Source organism: Triturus cristatus, chromosome 7, assembly GCF_964204655.1.
Source record: "Triturus cristatus chromosome 7, aTriCri1.1, whole genome shotgun sequence".
Lineage (NCBI taxonomy): Eukaryota > Metazoa > Chordata > Amphibia > Caudata > Salamandridae > Triturus > Triturus cristatus.
The window spans coordinates 1,133,565,948-1,133,591,649 of NC_140590.1; the positions used below are offsets into that span (position 1 = coordinate 1,133,565,948).

General features: G+C 43.0%; 1 protein-coding gene across 1 annotated transcript in view; it reads left to right on the forward strand.

Moving 5' to 3' along the window:
• Positions 1-25,702, forward strand: part of CDHR2 (cadherin related family member 2) — a 284,644-nt gene that overhangs the window by 228,983 nt on the left and 29,959 nt on the right. The window contains exons 23-30 of the mRNA XM_085618291.1: positions 526-622; positions 1,392-1,480; positions 10,637-10,714; positions 11,858-11,935; positions 15,659-15,719; positions 15,841-15,965; positions 21,259-21,372; positions 23,699-23,782. Coding sequence (XP_085474417.1) covers positions 526-622; positions 1,392-1,480; positions 10,637-10,714; positions 11,858-11,935; positions 15,659-15,719; positions 15,841-15,965; positions 21,259-21,372; positions 23,699-23,782 — 726 coding nt within the window. The remainder of the gene's footprint in view (positions 1-525; positions 623-1,391; positions 1,481-10,636; positions 10,715-11,857; positions 11,936-15,658; positions 15,720-15,840; positions 15,966-21,258; positions 21,373-23,698; positions 23,783-25,702) is intronic.

Here is a 25,702-nt window from a genome sequence, read left to right on the forward strand (position 1 = left end):
CAATAGCATTTGCTCCTCTTTGGGACCACATTGGCGGCGATGCATGTGCCTCAAAGCCTCTGCATTTACTGCTTCGGAAGACCAGGTCTATTTTGGGTGCCCCAGAAGTAAATTATCATGCCCCACATGTGTTACTAAAAAAAAATCCTTATGCATCACAGCCACTGATTTTTTGGTTGGCAAAAAAAAAGCCCTGCTGGGATTTTGTGTAAGGGAAGCCAAAAATAACCCTTGCCATCATTTCAGTTTTACTGAAAGCATGTATTTCCTTTAGGATAAGGACTTTTGACAGGAGGACAACTTCAGACAGAGCTCTACCATTGGCTGGGCTGAAAGATGAATGTTCTTAGTTCAGGGGTGAGTGCCAGGGTGGCCAATGTGCAGAGTGAGGTGGATGGCGGGAACTATTTGTTGAGACTTTGCCTTTTTCGGGCTCTAAGCTTAAACCGTTACCAGTGAGTCTGTGCATGAACACATCAGTCCAGCGGGAAGAGACTTTCAATTTGCGTTTTCCTCTGTTTTCAGGGTGGCCAGCTCCCTCGACAGCTCTCTGAAGGGGCAATACAGAGTGAAAGTGATAGCCCATGACAGAGGGGGCCTCAACACTACCAAGGACGTGGACGTACGTACAGTGTGGGACAGAGTGAGAGAAAGATGGAGGAAGTGGGACAAAGAGGTAGTGAGTGAGGCTGAGAGAGAGAACGAGGACTATATCGTGGGAAAGAGAAACAGAGACGCAATGAAGGGGAGAGGAGATAAATAAGAGGGGGGGAGAGAGAAAGGGTGACAGAGATGAGAGAAGGAAGGAGAGGGCTACAGAAAGGGATGGAGAAAGAGAGAAGAGTGAGAAATAGAGGGAGGGCCAAGAGAGCAAAGCAAGGAGACAGGGCAAGAGGCGAGAGAGAGAGAGAGAAAGGAGGAGAGAACAAGAGAAGGAGAGAGATAGATGGGGTGAGAGAGAAGGGAGGAAAAATAAAAGAGAGATGAAGAGAGATACATGTGCAAGTAGAAAGCAGAGAGAGTGAGAGACCATGTTTGTGTGTCTGATAGTTTGAGCATGTCTGTATCTGGCAGTGTGGGAGTGTGTAGCACTCCATGACATTGCTTGGCAATGCGTACACGTGTAATGCAGTGTGTCCCCATCCCGTGTTTGGGTATATTTGCGTGTCTTTCTGTGTAAGGCAATAGTAGTGCGTCTATACATAAGGCAGTGTGGATTTGGTAATGTGGATAGATGGTAACTTTCACCGCCATGTGTGATCTCCTTCAGGGGCAGATATTTGGAGCCATGTATGATATTACAGAAGAATGTGGCATGTTGTATCGTTACGGGAATAACCCCCTATTTCACCATCTTTGTCTTCCATCTCTTCCTCCTTGGGCTTATTCAGATTTATGCCGTAGATCAGACTTTCCTCGTCATCCTTGAGTTCTCTTCCACTGCGGCTGAAGTTCAGAAAAACAGCGAAGCCATCAAAAAGTAAGAAACGCGAACTCCTTGCCAGTTACAGCTGTTTAAGTGGTTGTATGTCAAAATATCGAGCACAAAAATATCCTACTGCAAACCATCATAGCTAGACTATTGGCTACCAGAATATCATAAAGGCAAGTATGTATAGGTAAGCATAGATAGCCAAAGCAAGCAGGAGACAAAAAACTGTAGCTTATAGAGAATTTAAGCCAAACTTCACCTGGGAATCCGCAGTGTCACACAAAATACTAGATCTTGATGAAGCTGTGCTTAAGAAAGCTCTGAAAGAAATTTACTATGTCACATGTGATTCAGCAGATAACGGATGATGTTTTCAACCTGCAAAGGCTTGGTGCAAATTCAGAATTTACCTGTATTCCGGTGATGGATCTTTGTCTCGAGTTGGGGCTTAACATCAACAATATAACAGCATACTAGTAACACAGAAGCATATTTTGCCCCCAAAAATGACAAAGAGGAATAGATTTGCAAACCATAAAGGTTTATTAGCAGATTAGCAAAGTTACAATTCCAAGGCAAGCGGATTAGTCTTCAATCAATAATCATTAGGTCACAGCGTAAGGCAAACAACTCCAAACAGATCAGAAAAGCAATGTAAAGTCCAGTTATTCAAAGACTTATCTAGGCAAATTATAAAAAATGTCAGTTACCCTAAAGGAAAACTCCCTAATGCTAGGCTAAATGTGAAAAAATAGAATCGTGGAAGTACAAGTAGGCGGCGTCCGCTAAATATATATCCACTACTGCAAAACCAAATGAAGGTTCAGACCAAAAGGAAAAGAAATGTGCTCGCACAAGAGATTAACTCTTTGAGCATAAATGGGATAAGCATGGAGTCTCAAGCGGGGCAGAGAAGCATCCACCTCCAAAGGTGGACAGCGGCAAGACTAATTGTCTAACCCAAACGTGCTCAATTAAATCATGGATTTCCAACCCAACAAACTCTCCTCCAGTCCCTACAGATAAGGGACAATCAAAACTAACATTTAAGAAACTGTCCGTGACGGGCCTTTTCCCATGAGTAATACAATGCAGAATTGTCCATTGCTGTGGCCTTTATAGATATTGCACAAGGGATAATTGTGACCATTCTCACATACAGGTGCTCAGATTCAGGGGCTGATTACGATGCGGCCCATAAAGGCTCCGACCGGTGGTCGAAACCTTCAGGGCCACATTGTAATGGGCTGCTTGGTTTACTTTCCCACCGCCTAATTATGAACTAGGTGGTCTGAAATTAAAATGGCTGGTCATTTCGGCTGGCTTCCGATGAGGATGAGGAGCCCGTCGGACAGTCGGAAGCGGGCCAGTAATCTCAAGGGCGGGCCTTTCCACCCTTGAGATTACAATGCATGGTTTACAGCATGGTTTCCATGCCGGCCTGTCTGACATGGAAACCATGTCAGAAAGCATGCTTGGGGGCCCCCAGCAGGGCCCCCTTGTGCTTGCAGCCTCCGGTTGGGGGCCGAGGGGGCACCTACGGTGCCTCCCTGTTGATCCCTGCACTCCGTGGCAGGCACCTTCCACGGGGTGCAGGATAAACTACACCTTTCTTTTCTCAATGGTAGCTTGTGTTAATGCCCAGTTTACGTCTGTGACACGAGCTTCCATTGAGAAAAGGGAGCATGCGACCGAACAGTGTTTGGTTGCATTGTAATGGGCCAGTCAGGACTGCTGACCGAGTGTCGGTCGGTGCCAGAACCGAGTCAGTGTTGGGCGGAAGCAATTCTGCCGACATCGAAATCAGTCCCTTACTGTCCAAATTATTCAAAAGTTACATTAATGGCTCTCACACAGAACTTAACAATAACAATATAGTTTTAATGAGTATGCAGTGAATACTTGGCTCCTGAAACGAGAAAAAGATTATGCACACTAAACAGCAATACAAAATGTCACTTACAATGGCGCCTTCAAAACAGGGCCTAATGAGAGTGTGGCTAACTTAATGTGAACACACTCTAAATATAGTTATCTGTTAAGGTCAGTGTAAATGTAAAATCACACTTAAATGTGAGAAACTAAAATGAAAAATAGTGACATCGCAGCACCACAGGAAACAAAAAGAAAATAACATTTAGTGAACATAAGTGTCTAAACAGTATTGTCAATTACAGGAAGATTAGTATAAAATAGTGAATAAAGGTGTGGTCATGGTTATTATGGAGACTCTGTATTATGAACAACAAATATGAGAAAACTTTGAAGATGTGAACACCTACCAAGTTCTGGAAACAAACTTAGGGAGATTCTAGAAAGAGCAGTCCAGAATGGGCGGATAACTCAAGATACAAAACAATACTTGACCACTGCTCATACTAGAATCCCTTTGTTGTACATTCTGTTAAAAATACACAAAATCTCTGACATTCAGCAGGGAGAATTGCCCCTGCTATTGGATCAATAAAAAAACACTGGGTATATATTATGAAACTGTCTTGCAAAGATTTACTGTACCTTTTTGAACTGTGGGGGTGAGATTTCGAGTGATTAGCTGCCTTATCTCCTCATAGTGCTATGAATGTTTCATAGCCATGAGTGTAAACATGGTTTATTGGGATACATAAGCCAGGAAGGGAGTTAGGACATTGGAGTCGGTGAAATGGTTGGTTCATGTATGTTTGCATCGGCGTAAGGTAAAAGAAGGCGTCATCAGCCCGCAATGGATGGCATATTGGTGCCATAACAACTACCATTCATAAAGTAAGAATGGGTTGGTTACTAGTGATGAGAAGGAGAGATACAAGCCTACTGGCACAATTAAGCGGTGTTCGATTTTGTTATGTGGTAGCACTGACCTGATAGTAGAGTGATTGATTGTATGAATTGAGGGTGTTACTTTGGAACCAAAAAGTTTATTTGTGGGCTGGTTTTATAGCTTTAAGAACGCTCATATGTGTGAGAGCTGCAACCTAGATCTGCTGTGTACATTCATTAAAATGCGCACTATGAGTTCAACGTATGCTATATTTGGCAAAACCAGGTTAACTAAAATTTTGTTTGCATTCACACTGTTTAGATTGCACATCCTTTTATTGAAGGTTTAGGGCATTAGGTTGTAACATCACTTAAGGAAACATGGCTAACGAATGTTGCACTAGCGTTCTGCATGACTTATCACTGTGGGTTGGAGCTCATGATCAGAACAATATATTACAAATCAAATATTCTTTATTCGATGAAATTTCATCATAAAAGAGCAATATAGCAGCACAATACAATATAAAATACCAAAAATAAAATTAAATAAAAGCAACAATTGACCAATACACCACTAAAAGATGAACACAAGTCACATATCAACATAGTGGAAATCCTAACCAAGTACTTTTAGCTAGTAGGTGGACCAGGGTAGGTTTTACAACGCCTCATGCGGGATCGCCAAGCACTGCCCAAAAATTTTGCAACACCACAGACCATAGCAATCGAAGAAGTATCAGTGCTGAGTATCCGCAGGGCCATTTTATGACATCTAAGGCCCAAACTCCTACATAACAGCTTTAACCAGATCCTCCTGGCAACCCTATAAGCTGGGCAAGCAAAGAAGAAATGTGCCACGGACTCTGTAGGGGCTGCACAGCCCGGACATGGATTCACTTTACCAACATGCTTTTTCCACCCCGAGGTAAAATCATTTACTGGGAGGATCCCGAACCTAACCTTCAAGTAAAGAGCTCTATCCAAAGGCAGCTCGATGTAGTCCAAGAATGGTTCAAAGCTCCTAATCCATTTGAAGGACAAGAATCGCTCAGTAAGGGAGCCCACAGAACTACTAGAGAATGTCTCCTGCTGGACTAGATCCCAATATAGCTGTTTAATCACCATCTTGGGTGGGGGTGATTGGCTTTCCCATGAGTCACTCAAACCCAAGAGAACTACCAACCGCTTCAGGTTGCTCAGCCACTTAATCTTATTATTGGAATTAAGCTGAATTAATTTGTCTAGGGCGGCGGCATAATCCTGAAGCTCCCTTGTCCTACGCATACGAACCCAAAAAAGTAACGGGCGTAAGCGCACTAGGTCCTTAAGAGGGCGCCTACCCATGTCAGCCCGAAGAGGAATTAAGGGGGTAGAGACTGGAAGGGCTACCGCATCTCTCAAAAACTTATTTTCAGCTCTATCCAGCTCTACAGTATTTTCAAATCCCCATAATTCTGAGCCATATAGGGCAGATGGAAGAACTTGGCCTTCATAGATCGTTAGGAGCGGTAAAATGGGCTTGCTCTTAGATTTCCGGTGTTCTCTCATAACCGCCCCAGAAGTTCTTTTATAATTTAACATCATTTTAGCCAAGTGATCCTTCCAGCTCATGCGATTATTGACCCTAATGCCCAAATAATCATAGGAGTCTACCAACTCCAAGGGCTCTCCATTAAGTAAAAGATTATTTCTAAATCTGGGTGATGGAGCTAATGCCATGAGCTTAGTTTTTAGAGTGTTGATGGTAAGACCTCTATCAGTGCAAAATGCGCTAAAGCGATTCAAGAGCTTTTGTAGGCCAGATGGGGACTTAGAAATCAAAATAGTGTCGTCCGCGAAGAGGAGTGTGGGGATTTTTTCGCCTGCCAGGGATGGAGCATCAGCTGGTTCTTCTCTCAAGTAATCCACCACTCCGTTCACAAAAAGTGAGAACAGCGTTGGAGCCATAACACATCCCTGGCGTACCCCCCTCTTCACGGGAATCTTCTCAGTTAATTCACCTTGAGTACCCCACCTGATCCTGGCATAGTTCCCCTCATGGAGATGCACAATTAAACTCAAGAGGGGACCAGGGAACCCCATGTTCTCCAAAACTTCCCAAAGCCTCTCACGTGGGACCAGGTCGAAGGCCATCCTGAGATCTATGAAAGCCAGGTATAAGCTTCCTTTGTTGATGGTGACCGACTTCCAATAGATCGCAAAGAAGCGAAAGACCTGGTCCATCGTGCCCACCTTTTGGCGGAACCCCGCTTGCAAATGGGACAACACATGCATCTCTTCCATCCAGGTGCCAACCCTTGATATAATTACCCTGCCAACCACCTTCTGTAGCACATCAATCAAACTGATTGGTCTATAGTTGGCAGGGTCGTCTCCGGCACCCTTCTTAAAGACCGTGATTACCTCCGCTCCCTTCCACGAATCTGGAACAGGGTATCCGTGAGAGATGAGGTTCATTATTTTTGCAATAAGTTTGGCCCATAGCTCTGGGGCCTCCATAAGGAGGTCTCCAGGTATCCCGTCTGGGCCTGCTGCTTTCTTTGGAGTGAGGTGACTGATGGCTAGCACCACCTCAGAGGGCAAAAAGGGTTCCCTGACCGGGCGCATGGGAGGGACGCTGAGGGCATGAACAGAAGGAGAGAGGGGCGTTTCTGACCCACCATAAATGGAGGAAAAATGGGATTGCCATTGCTGGCCTGTTATGTGACTATCTAAAGGTCGAGAGCTAGTCAACCTGCCTTTGTTAAGCAGATCCCAAAACAGCGAAGAATTCTTTCCTTTAGAAGCTGTCTTGAGGTCTTGCCAGCGTTGTTCTTCCCACTCACGTTTTGCTTGCTCCAAAGCCCTTGCGTACTCTTTCCTGGCTACACTAACCCGGGATTGGTTCTTTTGACGCAAGGCAATTCTGATCTCATTTCTTATATCCTTACAGTGGGCCGTGTACCAAGGGTTGCTTGCTATAGCTGTGTTATTATCCCTACCACCTCTCTTGCCCTTATTGTTTCCTTTTAAAAGGAAAAATTCCCCAACTTTCTCTGTTAAGTTATTATACGCCTGAGCAAAAAGCTTACCCTGTACAGACGCTATATCCTGATCAAGCACCATCAATTCTGTACTCAGGTCTTCAACATGCGCCCTGATCTTAGTCAAGACAATATATTACATGTGAAAGGTTAGCTTAGGCTGTTGGTACATTATAAGTTCAATCTAACTACTGGAGAACATTCCCTTTATGGAGAGGTGGGACCGAACCTTTGTCATAGATATATTCCATGACCTCTCACTGAAAATGTAGCCTTTAGATTGGAATAATTCTTACGCAAATCCTAACTCATGCTTTAAATATGTTACGAAAGGAATTCCAATCTTAAGTAGAACATTCACCAGACTGCATGATTGATCAACAGTATTTTATTCCACATTACATGTAGAATAACTTACTAAAGATTGTCTCTTTTTGAATGAACTAGTCACATTAGCATGATCTGCACATGTAAAGATCTTTGAGACACACCAGATGAAAGATCTTTTAAAAGATTAATTACCTAGAGTGTTTTACATTAAAGATTTGATTGTTTCACAAAGATTCATTGTTGAAGTGCTGGATGAGTGTGAAATCATTGGAAAGTTGGTTGGAAAGTTAAGTCTAGAAATGTGAGAAACCTATACATAATGAATGAATATAAATTGAACGGTTCGATTGAACGACTTCTACATTTCTAAGAAAATGTATTCTCCATGAAAAAAGATTGCAAGAAATTCAGTAACTATTCAAGACACTTCATTGGAATTAGGTATTGAAAATGTGTTGCCAGACTCAACAAGGAAACAAAGGAGTGCACCAGGCAGCCTGGGAGACATTCCACAACTCATTTATGGTGACTATAAATGTATACAGCTATGGCTAAACATACAAAACTTTGGCCAGTCTTCCCTGGTTGGACACTGCAGGATTCTCCGGTAGTTGATGGACTTTTGACTCTATAATATCTACTAGTGTCATGGCAAATTCGCTGTTAAGAAATAAATACTATTTTACATCAGTCCCTATATCTGCCATTGATCTGTTTTTTGTATGTAGGACCATTAAAAAATGCAGGGTTCCCATGCAGTTTCAGATAATATTCTTACATTCTTGTGTGTTTCATTACATCCTTTACATTAGACGGCCTGTCCAAAAGAGCAACATTTGCTGCCTGGGCACATTGTTAATCACAGTGTTTCTCATGGCTTGTATGAAAAGCCATACATTTGCTCTCTCTTGAGGTTTTAACAATCATAGGGCCATATTTACAAGCCCCTATTGCCACAGGAACGTCACTTTCAGTAATGTTCCTGTGGCAATATGTGCTTTGCCTTATTTACAAGGCAGCATTAAGCCACTTAAGGTGGCTTAACGCTGCCTTGTAAATAAGGCCCCCTTTCACGCTATACTTAGCCTGAAAGGGATGGGCAATGGGTGTTAGGGTGGGCTTTCCACCGCAACACCCATTGATTTTGCCCCATATTTACAAGGGCAGCGTAAATATGGGGCAGCGCCAAAATTAAGACCACGGAAAACCTGGTTTAAACAGACGCACGAAGGAGAAATGTTTAATTTCTCCTTGTTTTGCATTGTGCAGCACACATAGAAACAGACAAAAAAAGGCCTTTGATTGTTTGTGTGCTGGAAGGTGTCCCTTCCTGCACATAAACAATCCATAAAAAAATGATGATTTGCAACTTCTATGTGTGCAGCATTAAGCAGCACACATAGAAGTTTTAAAACGCCATTTAAAGATTGTGTATGTGCAGGAAGGGACACCTTCCCCTCAACGCAGACTATGGTGCATGGGTGCCTGCGTTGGCGCCAAGGTGCTAAATTTAGCACCAGTGTAGGGGGAAATGCAGAGCTGCCCCATATTGTTGTGAATATGGTGCAGCCTTGCATTTCAGAAGTGGTGGAGCGTGGCCTTAAGCCAAGGAGGGTAACAGCACGCTCTGCCACTTCTCAAGTAAATATACCCCATAGTCTCTATAATTCTTTTAATGTTGCTGCATGAACTACATCTACAAAGCACTGTGCTTCATTTACTAGATAAAATGTTGATGTATTTTTAAGGCTACTTTTGAGGGAATCATTGAAGGTCAAGCTTCAAACTCCTCAGATCTTTGATCTCTTCCTCTCTCCTCAAAATGTCATTATCACACGTTTAATAGACTGTCAATAAATCACCAAACTATCTAAAACTTAATCTAAGTAGCTCTTTTACACCTATTATAATGAATTATGTCTTCTTTTCTCTGATGATTTGTCAAATTATATTTGTAATTATAAATTCTAGCCAAATTAAAAAGATACACAAATGTTTATCAGTATATTTATATTAAATATTAAAACTTTCCCCAAAAGGCTTAGTCCCGTTAAGCAAGATTGTTATTTTTGTTTTTACAAAGATTAATCTACTGATGTAAGTTTTTTCTCCCCTCACCATAGGCACTGATAGAGCTGAGGGTATTGTCTTCCCCAATATTTTTGTACACCTTTCCATGTGTCAGTTGCCCTTCTTTCCTCTTCTTGTCCTCTTACAGTTCATTTGTACCTTCTAACTGACTGCACTAGGCACATGCCCTCTAAAAATCAATTATGGTAGTATTTTGTATTTCTGTACAGAGAACGATGATAATGACATATTTTTGGAAAATATCTAGACTTTTGGTGGAAATGTATCCATGTGTTTTGGTTTCCTTCCCTTGACCATGGAGTCATATTTACTGCCAGATACAGATATGCAACAAGGTACATAGTTTTCATTGCGTCTGACCTTGTGATGTTTTATTTCTCTCTGAGCATTTTTATCTGTCTACGATCTTTTTTTTGCATCTCAGTCTCTTTTGTCTTTTTAGTTTTGACATCTTCCATAGTCAGTTTGCTGATCATTTATTAATAATTTTTGAACCAATGAAGCATTTTAAGCTAAAGTTCCATCATTGCCTATGAGACAGTATATATCTTCCCAGTCTTTCAATAACTGTACTCTCATTCCAGAAAGTTAAATAATGTGTGACATCTAGGTATTCTATGAACCATCAAGTAGTTTCTAACGAAGGGTGTGAACTTGTACCATAAATAGAGACTCTGTTTACATAATTTCTCTACCACCACAAAGTACTTATTTAGTGTGCCTTGATCTTGCCTCATCCCTTTATTACTTCAGTACATTCTACTTCTGCTCATTTATGTTGACGTCACTAGTGCTAATTGCTGCCCATGATACAGTACATGGTTACTTTCCATACTGAAACCTTCACAGCTGGTTGCAGAAAGGGCCGTTTAGAGCTAAGAGAGCTGGATGGGAATATCCCAGAGGAAAATGTGATCAATTTGGTTTATGGAGTTTGCTGAGTGATGGAAATCTGAATGGATCTACATGAGTTTTATGTTTGTCTTTTTTTCAACCTCAGGGTCTTGGTGAAGGCCACAAGAGCGACCGTCTACATTGCAAGTATCAAAGTATATGGCCAGACCTACCGAGCTGCCAGGTGATTGAATCATACAAGCCCCTTTTTCTGCATGGCGTCCAGCTTTTACTACCCTTTACTTTTAGAAGCTGGTAAATGGTAAAGGATGTAATCAAGCAAATCACGTTATACTGTGCAGTGGCCAGATGTTTGAGAGATGTTATGATGTGGCTGATGGACACGTTTAATGAAAACATATGGAAAGCATATTCTAACTGGAATTTCTCAATTTCAATGGACCAGATATTGGTTGTTTGAGTTGCTGAGGCACACAATGCTAAATTCACTTTAAATTCATTTTCTGTATATTTTCCACTATAGAGCAAGTGAAGAATAGAACACATGGTGAAATATGAAACTCAGGGTATCTGCCAAGGTGCCTTGCTCTTTTCTTGGGTGAATGCAAGAAGTCCTTGGGACAAAAATACAGTGGGGTGTGGCAGAACTCTGACTTAACTATATTTTCAGTTTCTTGCTTGACTATGCCAACTTCCAACTAAGCAATGCTTATTCGAGCAGACAGGCTAAAGGGGTAAAGTACAGCATTGAAATACAAGGCGGCAGTACATTTAAAATGTGTGTTAATGTGCAATAATGCAAAGGCTTTGGAACTACTTAAGTACGTAAAAAAAATAATGTCACATCCCCAGGCTAAGGCCATTAGTCACGATTGCCAACTGGGAAGCTGTTCCAGGGGTGTATTTTCCACTTTGTGAATCATTTACCACCCCAACTCGTGGGTCAGTTACAGACCAATGATTTGCAACAATAATAGTAGTCACAAAATATTGACACATACTAGCAAATACGATAATGCCCTTCCATGTTCCTTTATTAGTTGAATGGCTACCAACTGCCATTTTGCAAGTCAGGAAGCCTTTTCTCACTTGCAAACATATGTTATTCTGTCACAACCGTTGTATTTTGTAAATCTCAGGGAAACGATTTTGCCAAAAATGATGACTATGATGCTGATGGCACTTACATCCATGAGGATACAAACAAATGTATGAGGTAGCGAATAATATAAATAGTGGTGAGAGGGCTCTGGTAGGCATATGATTGCAGGGGTCCATCTGAGGAGGGAGGAAGGGAGGAAAATGCATGTTTTATACTCTCTAGAGAAAAAGGCATTGACTACCCAGTGCTTCTTGTTTCTTGCAGGGCTACAGTACAGTCGGTTATGGAAGCCTATTTTGTGTATAACAATGGGACGGCCATCATGCCAGAAAAAGTCACAGAGTAAGTTTTGTTGCATGCAGGCCTTGATTGTGATTGTCCATGGATCTGCAGCAGAAGATCATTCTTCTGTGTGTGAACACCCTAGCTTATCCTCCGCCCTAGTGCCAGCAAATCTGGATTATAATGCAGCATTCATGGGGCTACCTAACTGAGGGTAATTACATTCTTGCAAAAGCCAAAGAGCTGCTCTGAAAAAGTTGAGTGGTTCTCCTGTGGTAATTAGGAATGAGGGATTGTTCAGCAGAGGTAGAAGATTTGTGCTACAGAGGTTCCACAGGTTTTCTACAGGGGTCGATGGTTGCCTTGCAGAGGTGGAGGCATACCCTACAGAGGTTGAGGGACTGGCTCACAGTGGTTAAGGATTTTACTGTAGCGGCTTCTGGATTTCCTTTGGACGTTCAAGGCTTCTCTTCCTAAGGTCAGGAGCTGTCCTGCAGTATTGACCTTGGAGTGGTCATTGGATTGTCCTACAGCTGTCAACTTCTTTCTACAGTAATGGTGGTGGCTATCAGATAGAGATCTATGGTAGTGAGGGTTTGCCCTGCTGAGGGTTGTCCTGCTGAAGTTTGATGTTAACCAGGAGGGTGTCCTACAAGGATATACAAGTTCTTCTCCAGAAGTCAGTTTTGCTCTACACCGCTCAAGGCTGATTTTGCGGAGAAGGGAGGCCATCTGAGAGAGGTGTATGATTGTTAATGGTTTGTCCTGTGATGTTGACTGTTGTCCTGCAGAGGTTAGAGGTCGATTCATAGGGGTTAACGGTTGTCCTATGATGATGATGCAAGATTTCCAAGTAGTGTCCCGGCGCTAGGATGAAGGCAATCTACAAAACACAGATCATCCTGGTAAGTTTGTTTAAAAAGCCATGTTTTTATTTTTTTCTTTAAGGTGGCAAGTTTACTTGTAGTAAGTAGCTCCAGGGGGAGTTTTTTCCAGGCGACCAGTCCGGGATAAGAAAAGGACCTACCTCCAGTTCTTGCCCGACAAATTTTAGGAACTAGTCAGTCCATCAGAGGAGGACCGTACGTTTCTACAAGGGACATAGTCACGAATCCTCTTTCAGATAACCGGCTCCAGTAGCATGGAGGGCTTTGTGAACAAGGACCAGGTATTTATAAAAGATCCTATTTTTAATAGGGACCCGGTGAAGTTCCTTGAAATGAGGGGATATATGGTTCCTCAGGGAAAGATTTAGGAGGATTTGGGCCGCCGAATTCTGCACCACTTGAAGTCTGTTAAGAAGATACTCTGAGAGACCCAAGTATAATGCATTCCCGTATTCCAATCTGGAAGTTATGAGTGCTTGGATCACTGTTTTCTTAGCCTCATCAGCCAGCAAGGGAAGACATTTTTTCAGAGTGTGTAACAGCCCAAAGCAGGAACTAACCAGTGCCTGCGTTTGAAAATAAAGGGCACTGTCAAATGTATTTTCTAAATTCTTCACTCGTATCTTGTTGAGGTCCAAGGGAGTGGGGGATGGTGGGTCGACCTTTCGCAAAAAGGTCCGCCATGCGTCTGGCAATGTTGGGCCAAAAACACAATCTCTGTTTTATCAGGACTACAATTTAATTGATTGATGGGTAACCAGTAAAACACATTGGAAAAGTAGTTTTTAATGAATTCCTCAGCGAGCTCTTCTCCCTTTCCATGGGAGGAAAGAAGCTGGGCATCGTCAGCATATGGGATTACCTTAGCACCTAAGGTCTCAGCTAACATAGCTAAAGGCCTCAGATAGACATTAATCAAGGTAAGGCTGAGTGCTGAGCCCTGAGGCACTCTGACAGTTAGCTCAGGAGATGTGGAAGAGAAAAGGGGCATCCAAAACTCTTGACTCCTTTCATACGAGAATGAGGTAAGCCACTTCAGGGCTAGACCACCAATCCCAATAAATTGGAGGTGGTTGAGGAGTCTCCGGTGGGGGACTGTGTTGAAGGCCACCAATAAATCCCACATAATCAAGATGACCTTCCCCCCTTTGTTTAGGGAGTCGTTTGCATGCTCAGTGACCTCTAACAGGGATGTGTGAGTGCTAAAGTGAGGTCTGAATCCAGACCGCCTTGGGTGGAAAAGATTATGCATGTCCAAATATTGTGACAGTTGCAAGTTATAAATATTTCCAACATTTTTGAAAAAGCAGGGATAAGGGAAATGCGCCTATAATTCACTGGATCTTTGGGATCAGCTGTGGTTTTTTTAAGTAAAGGCAGAATTTTAGCTCTTTCCCATTGTGCCGGGACCGTTCCGTCTGACATCAAGATATTCAACGCTCTGTTTAGAATAGGGGTGATGACTTGTGCAGCTTTAGGAAGTATCATGGGAGGGCATGGGTCAGATGGAGACCCTGATTTAAGGCTCTTGATGGCCACCAATGATTTCTCCAAGGAAATAAGTAAGGGGTTTGAAAGAGTTGGCAACCCAGGAATGGTCTTACTAGGACTTCCTATTGCAGAAGGAGTCCGTCTGACTGTGCGTCAGCAAGCATACTTGCCTGAATAATAGAAATGTTGTCGTGAAAGAAGGAAGTCAGCAGATTGCACCATTCAGCTGTGGGTTGGTGGCCTCGAATGACGGCTTCGGGGCTCATGAAGGTTTTTACTATTTTAAAAATCTCTTTAGATTTGTTGCCTGACTCAGCTATCCTAGTCTCAATGAAAGCTTTTTTAGCTGAGCCGACCTCTGTGTAATAGTTTTTCAGTGCTAGTTTATAGGTAATTTTGTCAGCCAGACTATAACTTTGCTGCCATTTCCTTTCAAGGCATTAGCAATGTGTCTTGCCAGACCTGAGGTCTTCATTCAACCAGTGGTCCATTGGTATGGTTCTGTGGAAAATACGTACGGAGGCCAGAGCCAGATCATTAATGGTGTTTAAAATCCAGTCATCCAAGCACTCAACATCCTATTCTTGTGTTCCGGAAAGAAGAGGAATATTTGCTTCCATAGAGCAGGTCATGTCTGCTGGATACGTTTTATGCAGGGCATGCAACATAATTTGGTTTTCTCATCGGGAAGAAAATCTTTTTTAGATTTTTACCAACCTGGTTTAGATGTTGATCAGACCAGGCGAGTGGTAAAGGGTTGAAGACTGCCCAAACCTTCAACATCTTCCAATTCCTCAACAGGGATTGACAGACATTCAAACTCACTTTTGTATATTACTGCCACCCCCCACCTTTGCCTTTTTGGTGATCTTACCTGAGGATTTTGTAACCAGTGGGGATATAAGGACTCTCATCTGGTGGTCAAGGGCTGATCTAGCAGTGAAAGAGAGGTCATCTGATAGAGGTCCTTGGTCGTAAATGTTTTGTCCTGCGGAGGTTGGGTGTTGTCCTGCAGAGGTTAGATGTTTACCAGTAGGGGCTAATGATTGTCCTACAGAGATATAAGGGTTCTCCTAGAGATGTCAGTGTTTGTCCTACAGAGGCCGATGGCCAATCGTGCAAATAATAATTGGCCCTCTGCCGAGGTCTTTGGTTGTCAATTGCTTGTTGCCTTGGAGAGGTTGAGGAGTTGTTTTGCAGAGTTCAAGAACGGTAGTTGCTATGCAGCAGAGGCCAAAGAGAATGTACAATTATAATTATTGACACCGTGTAACTAATACTGGTGGAAGAAAGGTCCATCAGTCTGTAAGTAATATTATGTGTTCACAACAGGCACACATGCAAGTGATTGAATTTACTTTTAATCATGAGTACAGGTTACTCACAGTTTTTATTTTCATTTCAGACTCATCCGGGATGCTCCAGAAGCACTGTCTGAACTCATACAGTTTGGACTCACAGTTATTGTAAGTATCTCGAGAAGTGGAGCTGACCTGAGATGGTTCTGTAAGGACTTATGGCCCTTTAGGTCATTGGTCTATGCTGGTTTCTAAAAGGCAATTGCTGATGTTTGTCCTTTGTTTGCAGGGTGGGTCGGCTGCCTTACCAGGGAACAACGATAACACGTTTGTTGGCATCATAGTCGGCTTAGCTGCAGGACTAGTACTCCTCACTGCAATAATGATCACGGCTCTAGCGTGCACCAGAAAGAGGTATGAGATCACTGATCAATATACTGTGCACAGTTTATGAATGCATTCACTGTCAATCATACAGGTTTAACACCACTTGCACAGTGCTTACTACTAATGAACACTACTTCAGGAGCTTGGGTGCTCTCTGCTCATCCAGAGCTTTGAAATCACATGTATGGTGCTCACAGCCCATTCATTTCACCCTAGCATGTTCAGTGTGTTCAGCACTGATGGCCTCACCCGGCAACACATCTGCGGTGCTTCCTCCAGGCCTGTCATAACAGCAGTGTAAGTGCATTTTTTGTTGGCATACCACACTTGTGTTGTGCTGTTGACACTGCTTTATCTCAGGTGGTACTATGCAGCCGGCATTGGAAACCTGTGTTCCTTCCACCGCCATCTGTATCGCTTCTCCCTCCCATGCCCTCTGTGTTGGTTCTTTGTCCCATTTGTGCTTCCTTACCCACCTGTGCCCTGTGCTGCCATCCTCAACCTATTCTCTCTGTTTTGCTTCCTCCCAGCTGGGCCTCCACAAAAAAGAGAAAAAAACCACATTTGAGCTTCTTAATTTTATAATTTATTTATAGATCTAACTTGGATCTAACTTCGCTTGTTTGCCATTGCTTATCTAATTCATTTATTGCTTCTGTTGGTTGGTTTTATCATTGTTTTGTCTTGGACACGCCTGCACACTCTGTTTAAACACATTTATACATTTCCTTCTTCAAGAGATTTATTGAACCATCAGTGTTTCCACTATCACATGGTTTGCTATCCTGACTTTACATTCTCCACATTGTTTCCTTAAGTTCAAAGTAAATACGACAGATTTCATATAATATTTCTGCAAACTCACCCATTGCTAATGCACACAATGTGTTGATCTTTTTGATTTTTTTCTAAAAATGGAAATTAATAATGTTTGTTCACTATCTTGATGTTTTGGTTGGTCACATGTTCTAGCATGTGCCTGTTAGGAGCATAGCTTCAGGGGGGATGTTTGGGGTGTTACACCCCCATAATAAATGTAATTTCACCTAAATAGTTGGGTACGGGTGCTTTCAGTCGGGTATTGTGCGGTGTCTGCCGGATTTCAGCAGGAATTTTTACCTACACCAGACAAACATGCACACACACTTTTCACTCTGTTTTGAAAGTCTTCAACAATGTTTGTTATTTTACAAAATAATGTGTTTTCTCTCACTTAGTACCCCCACCAATCTGCATTAGTCTTCCTTTCCATTGCCCCTTTAGCCCCTCTCATGCGCCCTGCGTGTCCTATAATGTATTTAGCATTATATGCCAGCGCCATTGTTGCAAATTCTGAAGCTGACACCCCTCCCCCCTCAATCTTACTGACCTAGCTACGACCCTGGTGCCTGTTTTAGTTCTTCTTGCCTGTTACTATTATGTGTTTGTTGCCTACAGTCTTTTGATATGCTGTTGAGTCCCATGTACTTAAGCTGTTTTAACGCTGCTGTAAACCATAGAAATGGGGCGGCCTGTTCTCGAATTCGGGGCAGTAGAACTGAGAAAAGACTGAAAAGTGGCCTTGAAGATGGCTAGCTGACTGGCGGCTAAGTCTCTATCCATTGTCGTTACCCAGACCTTTAACAGCGCCACGCAATTCAAGTTTATAGAAGAAATTTCTCTAACAGTGCACGGTGAAGCCTTCAGAGAAAGGGTAATGTTTATGTGTGTAGGCCACAGGATTGAGTCATCGTGCTATTTTTGTGGGTGATATATTTTTGGAGGGTCAATCAATCAATCAGTCAGGGTTTTATAAAGCGTGCTACTCACCCGTGAGGGTCTCAAGGCGCTGGGGGGGGGGGGGGGGGGGGGGAGGGAGGGGAGGGAAGGGGAGCTGTGGGTTGCAGCTCTGGATCAGTCGAAGAGCCAGGTCTTGATGTTCTTCCTGAAGGTGTGCAGGGTAGGGGAGCGTCTGGTGTTGACTGGGAGCTTGTTCCAGGCCTTGGCTTTGATGTAGGAGAAGGCTCTTCCACCTGCTCTGTTTCTGCAGATGCGTGGGGTTTCTGCCAGTGCGAGGTCGGCGGAGCGGAGGTTCCTTTTGGGTACGTAGAAGGAGACTCTGTCGTTGAGATATTTGGGTGTGATGTTATGAAGGGATTTGTAGGCGTGGGTGAGTAGTTTGAAGGTTACTCTCTTCTCGACAGGAAGCCAATGGAGGTCTTGTAGGTGTTAGGTCATGTGTTCATGCCGTGGGGTTCCGAGGACAAGTCTGGCTGCGGTGTTCTGGATGGTTTGGAGCTTGTGTAGGAGAGTTCTGTTGATTTCGGCGTAGAGGGCGTCACCATAGTCCAGTCTGCTGGTTATGAGTGCGTGGGTGATGGTCTTTATGCATTCGGGCGGGGGGGCGATCCATTTGAAGGTCTTGCGGAGGATGCGGAGGCAGTTGAAGCTGGTGTAGGCGACAGAGTTTATCTGACGGGTCATGGTGAGGGAGGAGTCAAGGATGATGCCGAGGTTCCGTGCATAGTCTGATGGGGTGGGTGGGCTCCCGAGGGCGGAGGGCCACCAGGTGTTGTCGCAAGCGGTGGTGAAGGGTCCGAGGACGAGGACCTCTGTCTTCTCTGAGTTGAGCTTTAGGCAGCTGTTGTTCATCCAGGCTGCAACGTCTTTCATTCCTTCCTGGAAGCAGAGTCTGGTGTCTTAGTGGTTCTTCGTGAGGGAGAGGATGAGCTGGGTGTCGTCGGTGTATGATACTATGCTGAGCCAATGCTGTCTGACGATGGCGGTGAAGGGGGCTATGTAGATGTTGAAGAGCGTGGGGCTGAGCGAGGATCCTTGGGGTACTCTGCAGTTGATCTCTGTGGGTTTGGAGAGGAAGGGTGGGAGTCTGATCCTCTGGGTTCTGCCGGAGAGAAAGGATTGGATATTTCAGCCTATTTCAGCCTAGAGCTAGGTCCAAAGCTTGGCCCTTAAAATATATGGCGGCTTTAATGCACTGTTTGATGCTTAAAGTCATATTGGCTAGAACAGCTGCAGAATCAGCCTGTGGCTTGGATGGGGTGGCATCCATTGTCAGATTAGAGATGCCCAGTGGCACTTTACTGTTAAATATTCCAGTGGCTTGTGAGAATTATAAACTAGGGGGACAAAGACTCAGTTGTCACCTAGAGGTCTGTAGGTCAGAAATATCTTGATATTTAAATACGCCTGCCCTACTGTTAAACGAGCTTATTTGGAACATTCTGTAAATCGAACGACAAAATGGTCGCCATTGCAATACCACCCCAATCCCCCACCACCTTTTTACCCCACTTATTCACTCCGAAAATGAAGTGTTGTGGGAACCAGACTATTAATGATGTTCATGTTATCTAAAGCAGGCATTTTTAAGGGCACAACCGTGGACACATTTACACTGTTTCACCTTGCCTCAGTTACTGCTTGAAATTGATAAGGAATGTAATACCTCAGTGATGGATGGGTCGAAGCTTCAGGATGTATTTTTTCAGTAAGACAAATCCACTACCCTGTTATAGCAGAAAGGCTTGAAGTTATCAATATTTATTATTTACCAATACAAGAAGAGAACCATCCCCGCTAATACATACTAAATTCTGACATCCTCCCCCTAACATCTCCAGATTTGTAACATACCCCAAAAAACTCTCCTTACCTGGCAACATCATTCTTTTATCATCCATTCCCAGCCCTTCAATTTCATTACCTAATCTCCCTCTCTAACACCCAAAAATCATCTCCAAACTAACAACTATATGTCTTGCTCCACATCCTCAAACCTACTCTACCCCTCCTCTGGGTCCCTCCTCAACTCCAAGGGGTGGATAAGCCTGCACCTGACTCGCCAAACAACTAAACTAGAAACCTGCAACATGTCCTACTGTGGCTAAATACATATCTGGAGTATTCATAAAAGAAAACGACCCTACAGCGACCCTATAGAGTGGGTGGGCTCTGAAAAATGCTACCCTTGCTTCAACTTTGCCCAAGAAGGACTTCCCAAGTGACCGGCTGTGGCCCTGCTTGCTGGCCCTGCTTCCCACGAGTACCCTCACTGAGGGAAAGACTTGCATTGTAAGATTGTAAGGAGTGGCATGTTACTGATTCTCTCAATGGGTACAATAGCAAACAAGATCCGAACAAATAGGAAAGTCTTCCCCATGGGCTGAGAGAATATGACAGAAGTTTCGAAAAAAAGGTGTCATTTTAGTGGATGTTTGTCCATAGGCAGACCTGCACAGCTTGATAGCAGCATGGTTAGCGAGAGTAGGACCGAACAGCTCTAGACAGTCTGCGTTCAGTTGCCCCTATAATGGAACTGCCGGCCTACAGACAACATCAGTGTTACTGCAGGTAGATGTAAAATGTAAGATATCTAATTGGCTTGATGACTAATACTGTAACTGTGTCTGAACTTTTGTTTAAATCAGTGTATTGGATCAGACTGGTCTGGTGGCAAGATGGACTGTTGGGATGCTTATTAGTTTGTTGGTTTGCTAGGTTGCTGACTGACTAGTTAGCATGGCAGATTGAGGGTTAGTAGATTGACGAGCTGGCTGGTTGGTTGGTTGGTTGATTGGTTGGCCACCTAACTGATTGACAGATTTGTTTGCCAGTCTGCTGGTTGGTTGGCTGTCTGTTGGACTGATTTGCCTGTTTAACTTGCTAGCTACATGGTGTGCTGAATGAGTGGGAGGTTGGTTAGCTCCCTGCTTAGTTGGTGTGTTGTATGGCTAATTGGTCAAGTAGTTGCTGGTTGTTTTTTGATTTGTTGGTTGGCTAGTTGACTCTGGTTGGTTGGATACATTGTAGGTTGCTTTGCTGTTTTAGTGGCTTGTTGGTTGGTTGTTTGGTTGGCTGCCTTGCTGCTTTCCTCAGTGGCTGGATAACAGATTGCTTCACTGGCTGGCTGCTGATTGTCCTGAACAAATATGTAGGTGGCTGAGTGGATAACCAACTGGTTGGTTAATTACTTAGTGCTTTATGTGGCGGTCTGACTATCCAGTTGGTAAGTTAGAAAACTCCTTGACTAGCTGGTGAGCACACTCATTTACTAGCTCTGGATATTTTTCTTACTTTTGCCACTCCTTCACATATCTGCGTCTTCCCCACCAAGACCGCGCCTTTGGTGCAATTCCCAAGCTATGCCATGGGGCACTCACATTCACATTAGTAGGGATTTAAAACAGGGCATGTCTCACACCCACTTTGGCTTACTTTTAATTCCTTATTGGCTGTCTGGCTTCCTGATTGGCTGATTGCTTGGTTGGTTTGTTGCATTTTTGGTTGACACTAACTTCTACCTCTGTCTTTATTCTTGCAGTTTCAAGAGGAAGTTGAAAGCTGTAAAGGCAATGAAGGAAGCAAAGACAATGCCTTCAAATGCAGTGCAGGGAGGTCCAGGAATCCCGGGGACCAACAAGTACAACATGGAGGGGTGAGTGGTATGAAGTAGGCAAAAAAGAGGGTGTTATAGTGCGGTAATGAGGGCTTTGCATCCAGGGTACAAAAGAGTGCAGAAAAAAATCCTTCAGCGCTAACTTCCAATCTATCAAACACTACATCACAATAACAGCAACCAGAATTACCCAGTTTCTGTCATCAGAGATCCTACTCCTCCCACACCAATCTTCAAGGGATTCTAACCAACCTGCTGATCATTTCCTATGGACACCGCTATATTGTAAACACACAAACCTGTTACAGTGAAGTACACTTTACAAAGAAGGGAATTCTAAACTACAGTTAAAAGCACAAAAAGACTTATCTTGTAAAACCTATCCTTGAGGACTCAAACCAAAGGAAGTCTTCCACAATGTCCAAAAAGTGACATACCCAGAAATGTTGAAAATCTTACTTACTACATCCTAGTAATGCTGTAAATATCTGCTCGGGTTGTGAAAAAAAAGATGGCAAAACATATGGGTAACACTGCTAAAAAGACAGTATTGTTAACCTCTCATTAGCATCCCTTCCACACTTCACACCTCCAGCAGATCATTCATACCTGTGATGGAGGAGAAGTCACAAGCTTAACCAAGAAAATAAAAAAACTATAATGTGCTCAGGGAGCCATGCCCAGTAGCATGTAGAAAAAAAGCTTTCCAAAAAACTCACAGTGAACATGAGAAATCTAATTAATGCCTCCTTTGCTAGCACAACAGTCTCTGCTCAACTGAAAGATGGCCTCATCACCCCCCCTCCAAAGAAACCAAAAGCAGATCCGCAGTTGCTATTCAACTACCAATTGATTTCCATCCTCCAGCACCCAAGCAAAGTTTTGGAAGAAATAAGTCGCCAGGCAACTTCCGGACTAATACCCAATGATTGCTAGCCAGGAATCAGAGCATTGTGAGGCACAGAATCAACTCTGGCAGAAGACTTTCTCTTCTGAAGACAAATAAGCATCCTTGATTCTCTTGGACATCTCAGCAGGCTACGGAAAGGGGGATCACATTATGCTCTTACAGATGCGTAAGGAATAGAAAGGATCGTCAGGACTGAACTTTGGCCAGATCCGACCATTCTTTCACAACTGGAGCGAGCAAATATAAAATACGATTGTCGTCTTCAAATTCCTGCAAAGTGCAGTGTGGCTGAAGCAAGGAGACTTCCAGTATAAAATGTAGGTTTATTCGTAACAATCTTCGCCCACTACTGGTAGCCGCCAGTCAGCAGGAGCCGCAGAATCAACTGACTCTACAACGGCACAGCCTCCTACCAGCTACAGCTGCCACGGGCTATGTACAAATCTCTTCAAGCATAGCATCGCGACTACTAAACAAGTAGTTGTGGTGTGTCTCGAGGCGGAGCTCACGAGGAAGCAGCGAGCATGCCACAAGAAACACCAGGTTCGCACAAACTGACTACCACACGCAGTGTACCATAGTGACGTACCATAGAGTTCCTGGTCTCCCTGCTCCGATAAGGTTGTAAGTCAGAACAATCTACTCTTTCTACAGCAGCTTTCAAGATTGCCACAGTTGGCCCGGAGAGGTTTGAAGGTCAAATCACGGCTGACTGATCTGACCTGTCTACAGTCATAAGTTCTCAGACCTCACCTTAGACACTTATATGGATACATCTCAGAGTTATTTATTGGCAACTCTAAATCCAGGGTGCAAACTTAAGTATTTGAGATATTGTCTCTTGTACATACCACTAGCTCAATTTGAAGATTGTTGAACAAGAAATGTCTTCCGCTAACACTTTGCTGCTTTTGTGGCTACAAAGACAAATTTCTGGCACAAAACTTATGCTTATGTCTAACTCTTTTGGCTTTCAGGAAAAAAAACTATGGTTTGATTTCATTAAAACAGACTGCAGAACACTGTAAGAAGCAATTTAATATTGCTACGCCACAAAAGACTATCAATTAATCAGGCAGCTAGCAAAGTTGCTGAATTTGTTTATTGCTATACATTTTAAATTACTATAAATATTACTATCATTTTTTTGTTAACTGTGATATCATAGTCTATTGTTATAAATTACTATAGTGGGGTTAAGAATTTACAAATGATTTTAGCTATTGTAGTAGGTTTTAGAACTGATGATGGATTTTATCTTTTCTTATGATTGTAATCAATATTTCATTATATCTATACAATAAATATTTGAATTACCCCTGCCAATCTGGTTGGATGCCATCGGACCAATCATTTGGGCCTCAAGAAGGGTTATTTCTGCCTAGTCTCAAGACAGCCAGTCAGATTTGCTTAAACAAGCTGTTGATCTTCATATAATGTTGTCTATTCCCCTAGAGCCAACCCTGTGCTAAACCTCAACATCGATGGTGTCTTGGACCTGGGCTTTGATGAGCAACATTCCTCCAGTGACAGTGTCAGGTGAGCTGCTCACTTTACTGGACCACAAATGATCTCTGATTCACTTCCTGGCCCCTTTTGCTTTCCTCCTGCTTCCAGCCCTTTCAGACCCCGTTCTTATTTTAAATTGCTTTTATTTCTCTCATCACTTTTAGTTCCTTGTATTGCCCCCTCGGTGTTGCCTAGCCTTGTTTTGTATTTTTTTATTGTGTTAATTCTTTTAATTTGCCAGTATTTCTTTATTTTGTTATTTTGCCACCTGACTCACACCTGGTTTTCCTGGGTCAGTGCTTGCTCCTGCTTCTACTGCCTTCAAAATGGCCACTGCAGTGGGGACGTGCTAATCTTACTCAAACCCCTTGCACCACAAATAGCCAGTGAGTCACTTACCTACCCTCTTGTTCTCCCTGTACCTCAGAACTCCAACTAAGGGTTGCCTGGCCCTTTTGGATCCTCTTCTAATTTTACCTAGATTATATTTCTCTTATCACTTTTATTTCCATATAGTTGCCCCTCGAATTTTCCTTGCCTCCTTTTGCTTATTATTGGCTTATTTCTTTTAATTAGCAATTATTTCTTTATTTCACCCTTTTTCTTGCCTGACTTCCACTTGGTTATCTCGGAGTGCCTTAGTGAGTGCTTTCTTCTGCCTCTGCCACCTCCTAAATTGTGTCTGCAGTGCAGATCCGCAGTGGACACACCTTAAGCAAGTCCGTACACTCCGTCCGTGAACAGACTAGGCTGTCCACCAGGACCCCTTCTCTCCTTTTCCACAGCTTTGAAAAGCCTGCGACCAGTGGCTGCTGTAAGGCTTCTCCTACCTTTACTGAACATTCATTTAGTTGCAAAGAATGCCACTTCTACTCTACCCCCGCCACCTCCCTGAGTAAGTATTACTTCTCCAAGTTTCTCCTACTAAGCATCATATTCACTACAGCAAAATGAGTTTAAATCCTCCTCCAGCAAGACAGAATCCCACCTTAATTTACTTGCGTTAAGGCTTGTTCCATCCCCAAACACAAAATAGAAGTGCTGGAGACACTCCACTTCAAATCTCCAGAACTTTGCTCCATCTCTGAGAGCTAGCTTAATACAGCCACAGCCCCTGGCTTTAAAGTATTTAGATTGGATAGACATTTCTAAAATTGATGAGGGAATTGCATTATTCTTTAGTTCCAAGATTAGGCACCCTGATATATAGGGCATCTGATCCTAAAAAGGATTTTAGTCACAAGCCTTTGTCCCCTATATAATTAAATATAAAACTTTCCTAATACAAGGCGAATTCAATTTCCACCTATAAGATATCTCTAATAATAATGGCATTATACTACTTGATAACCTTAAAACCATCTGCCTCTTCCAATTGGTCACCTACCCCACTCACTAAGCTGGCCACATACTCATCCTTATTATTACAAACATTGCAAACCTTCAGGTTGATATCTCCCTATAGGTAGCCTGAACTGATCACTTTGAACTTTCCCCTACACCATGACATTAACATCTTTTCAGCAACCACTGATTTTAATCACCATATTACGATCGCTCTTAGCTCCATTTCACCTCTATGAGAGTTTTCGTCTACGCTCAAAATTCTCTTCAAAGAATGAAGCCTTAAGGGAACTTAAGCACCCCAGCAAATGCTTGGAAAGAGCTTGGATGCACTCATATCTCAAATCAGATAAGAGCACATACAAAGGTGCTCTTAGAAACTACCACAGGCAAATTTGCCAAGCTCACCAGGTTTTCCTGGTCAATCATAACCACTCCGGCCCAAATTCAACCCAAGAAATATTAAGCATTTTCAAGGAGTTTACCCACCCTACTGCCTATCCCCAAATGATTCTTTCATCTTGGGATCACGGTAAAGCTCTCTCCCGATGTTTTCAAAAGACATTAGCTCTATCTGTTCCAGGTTTTCTATTCAACTATTGATTG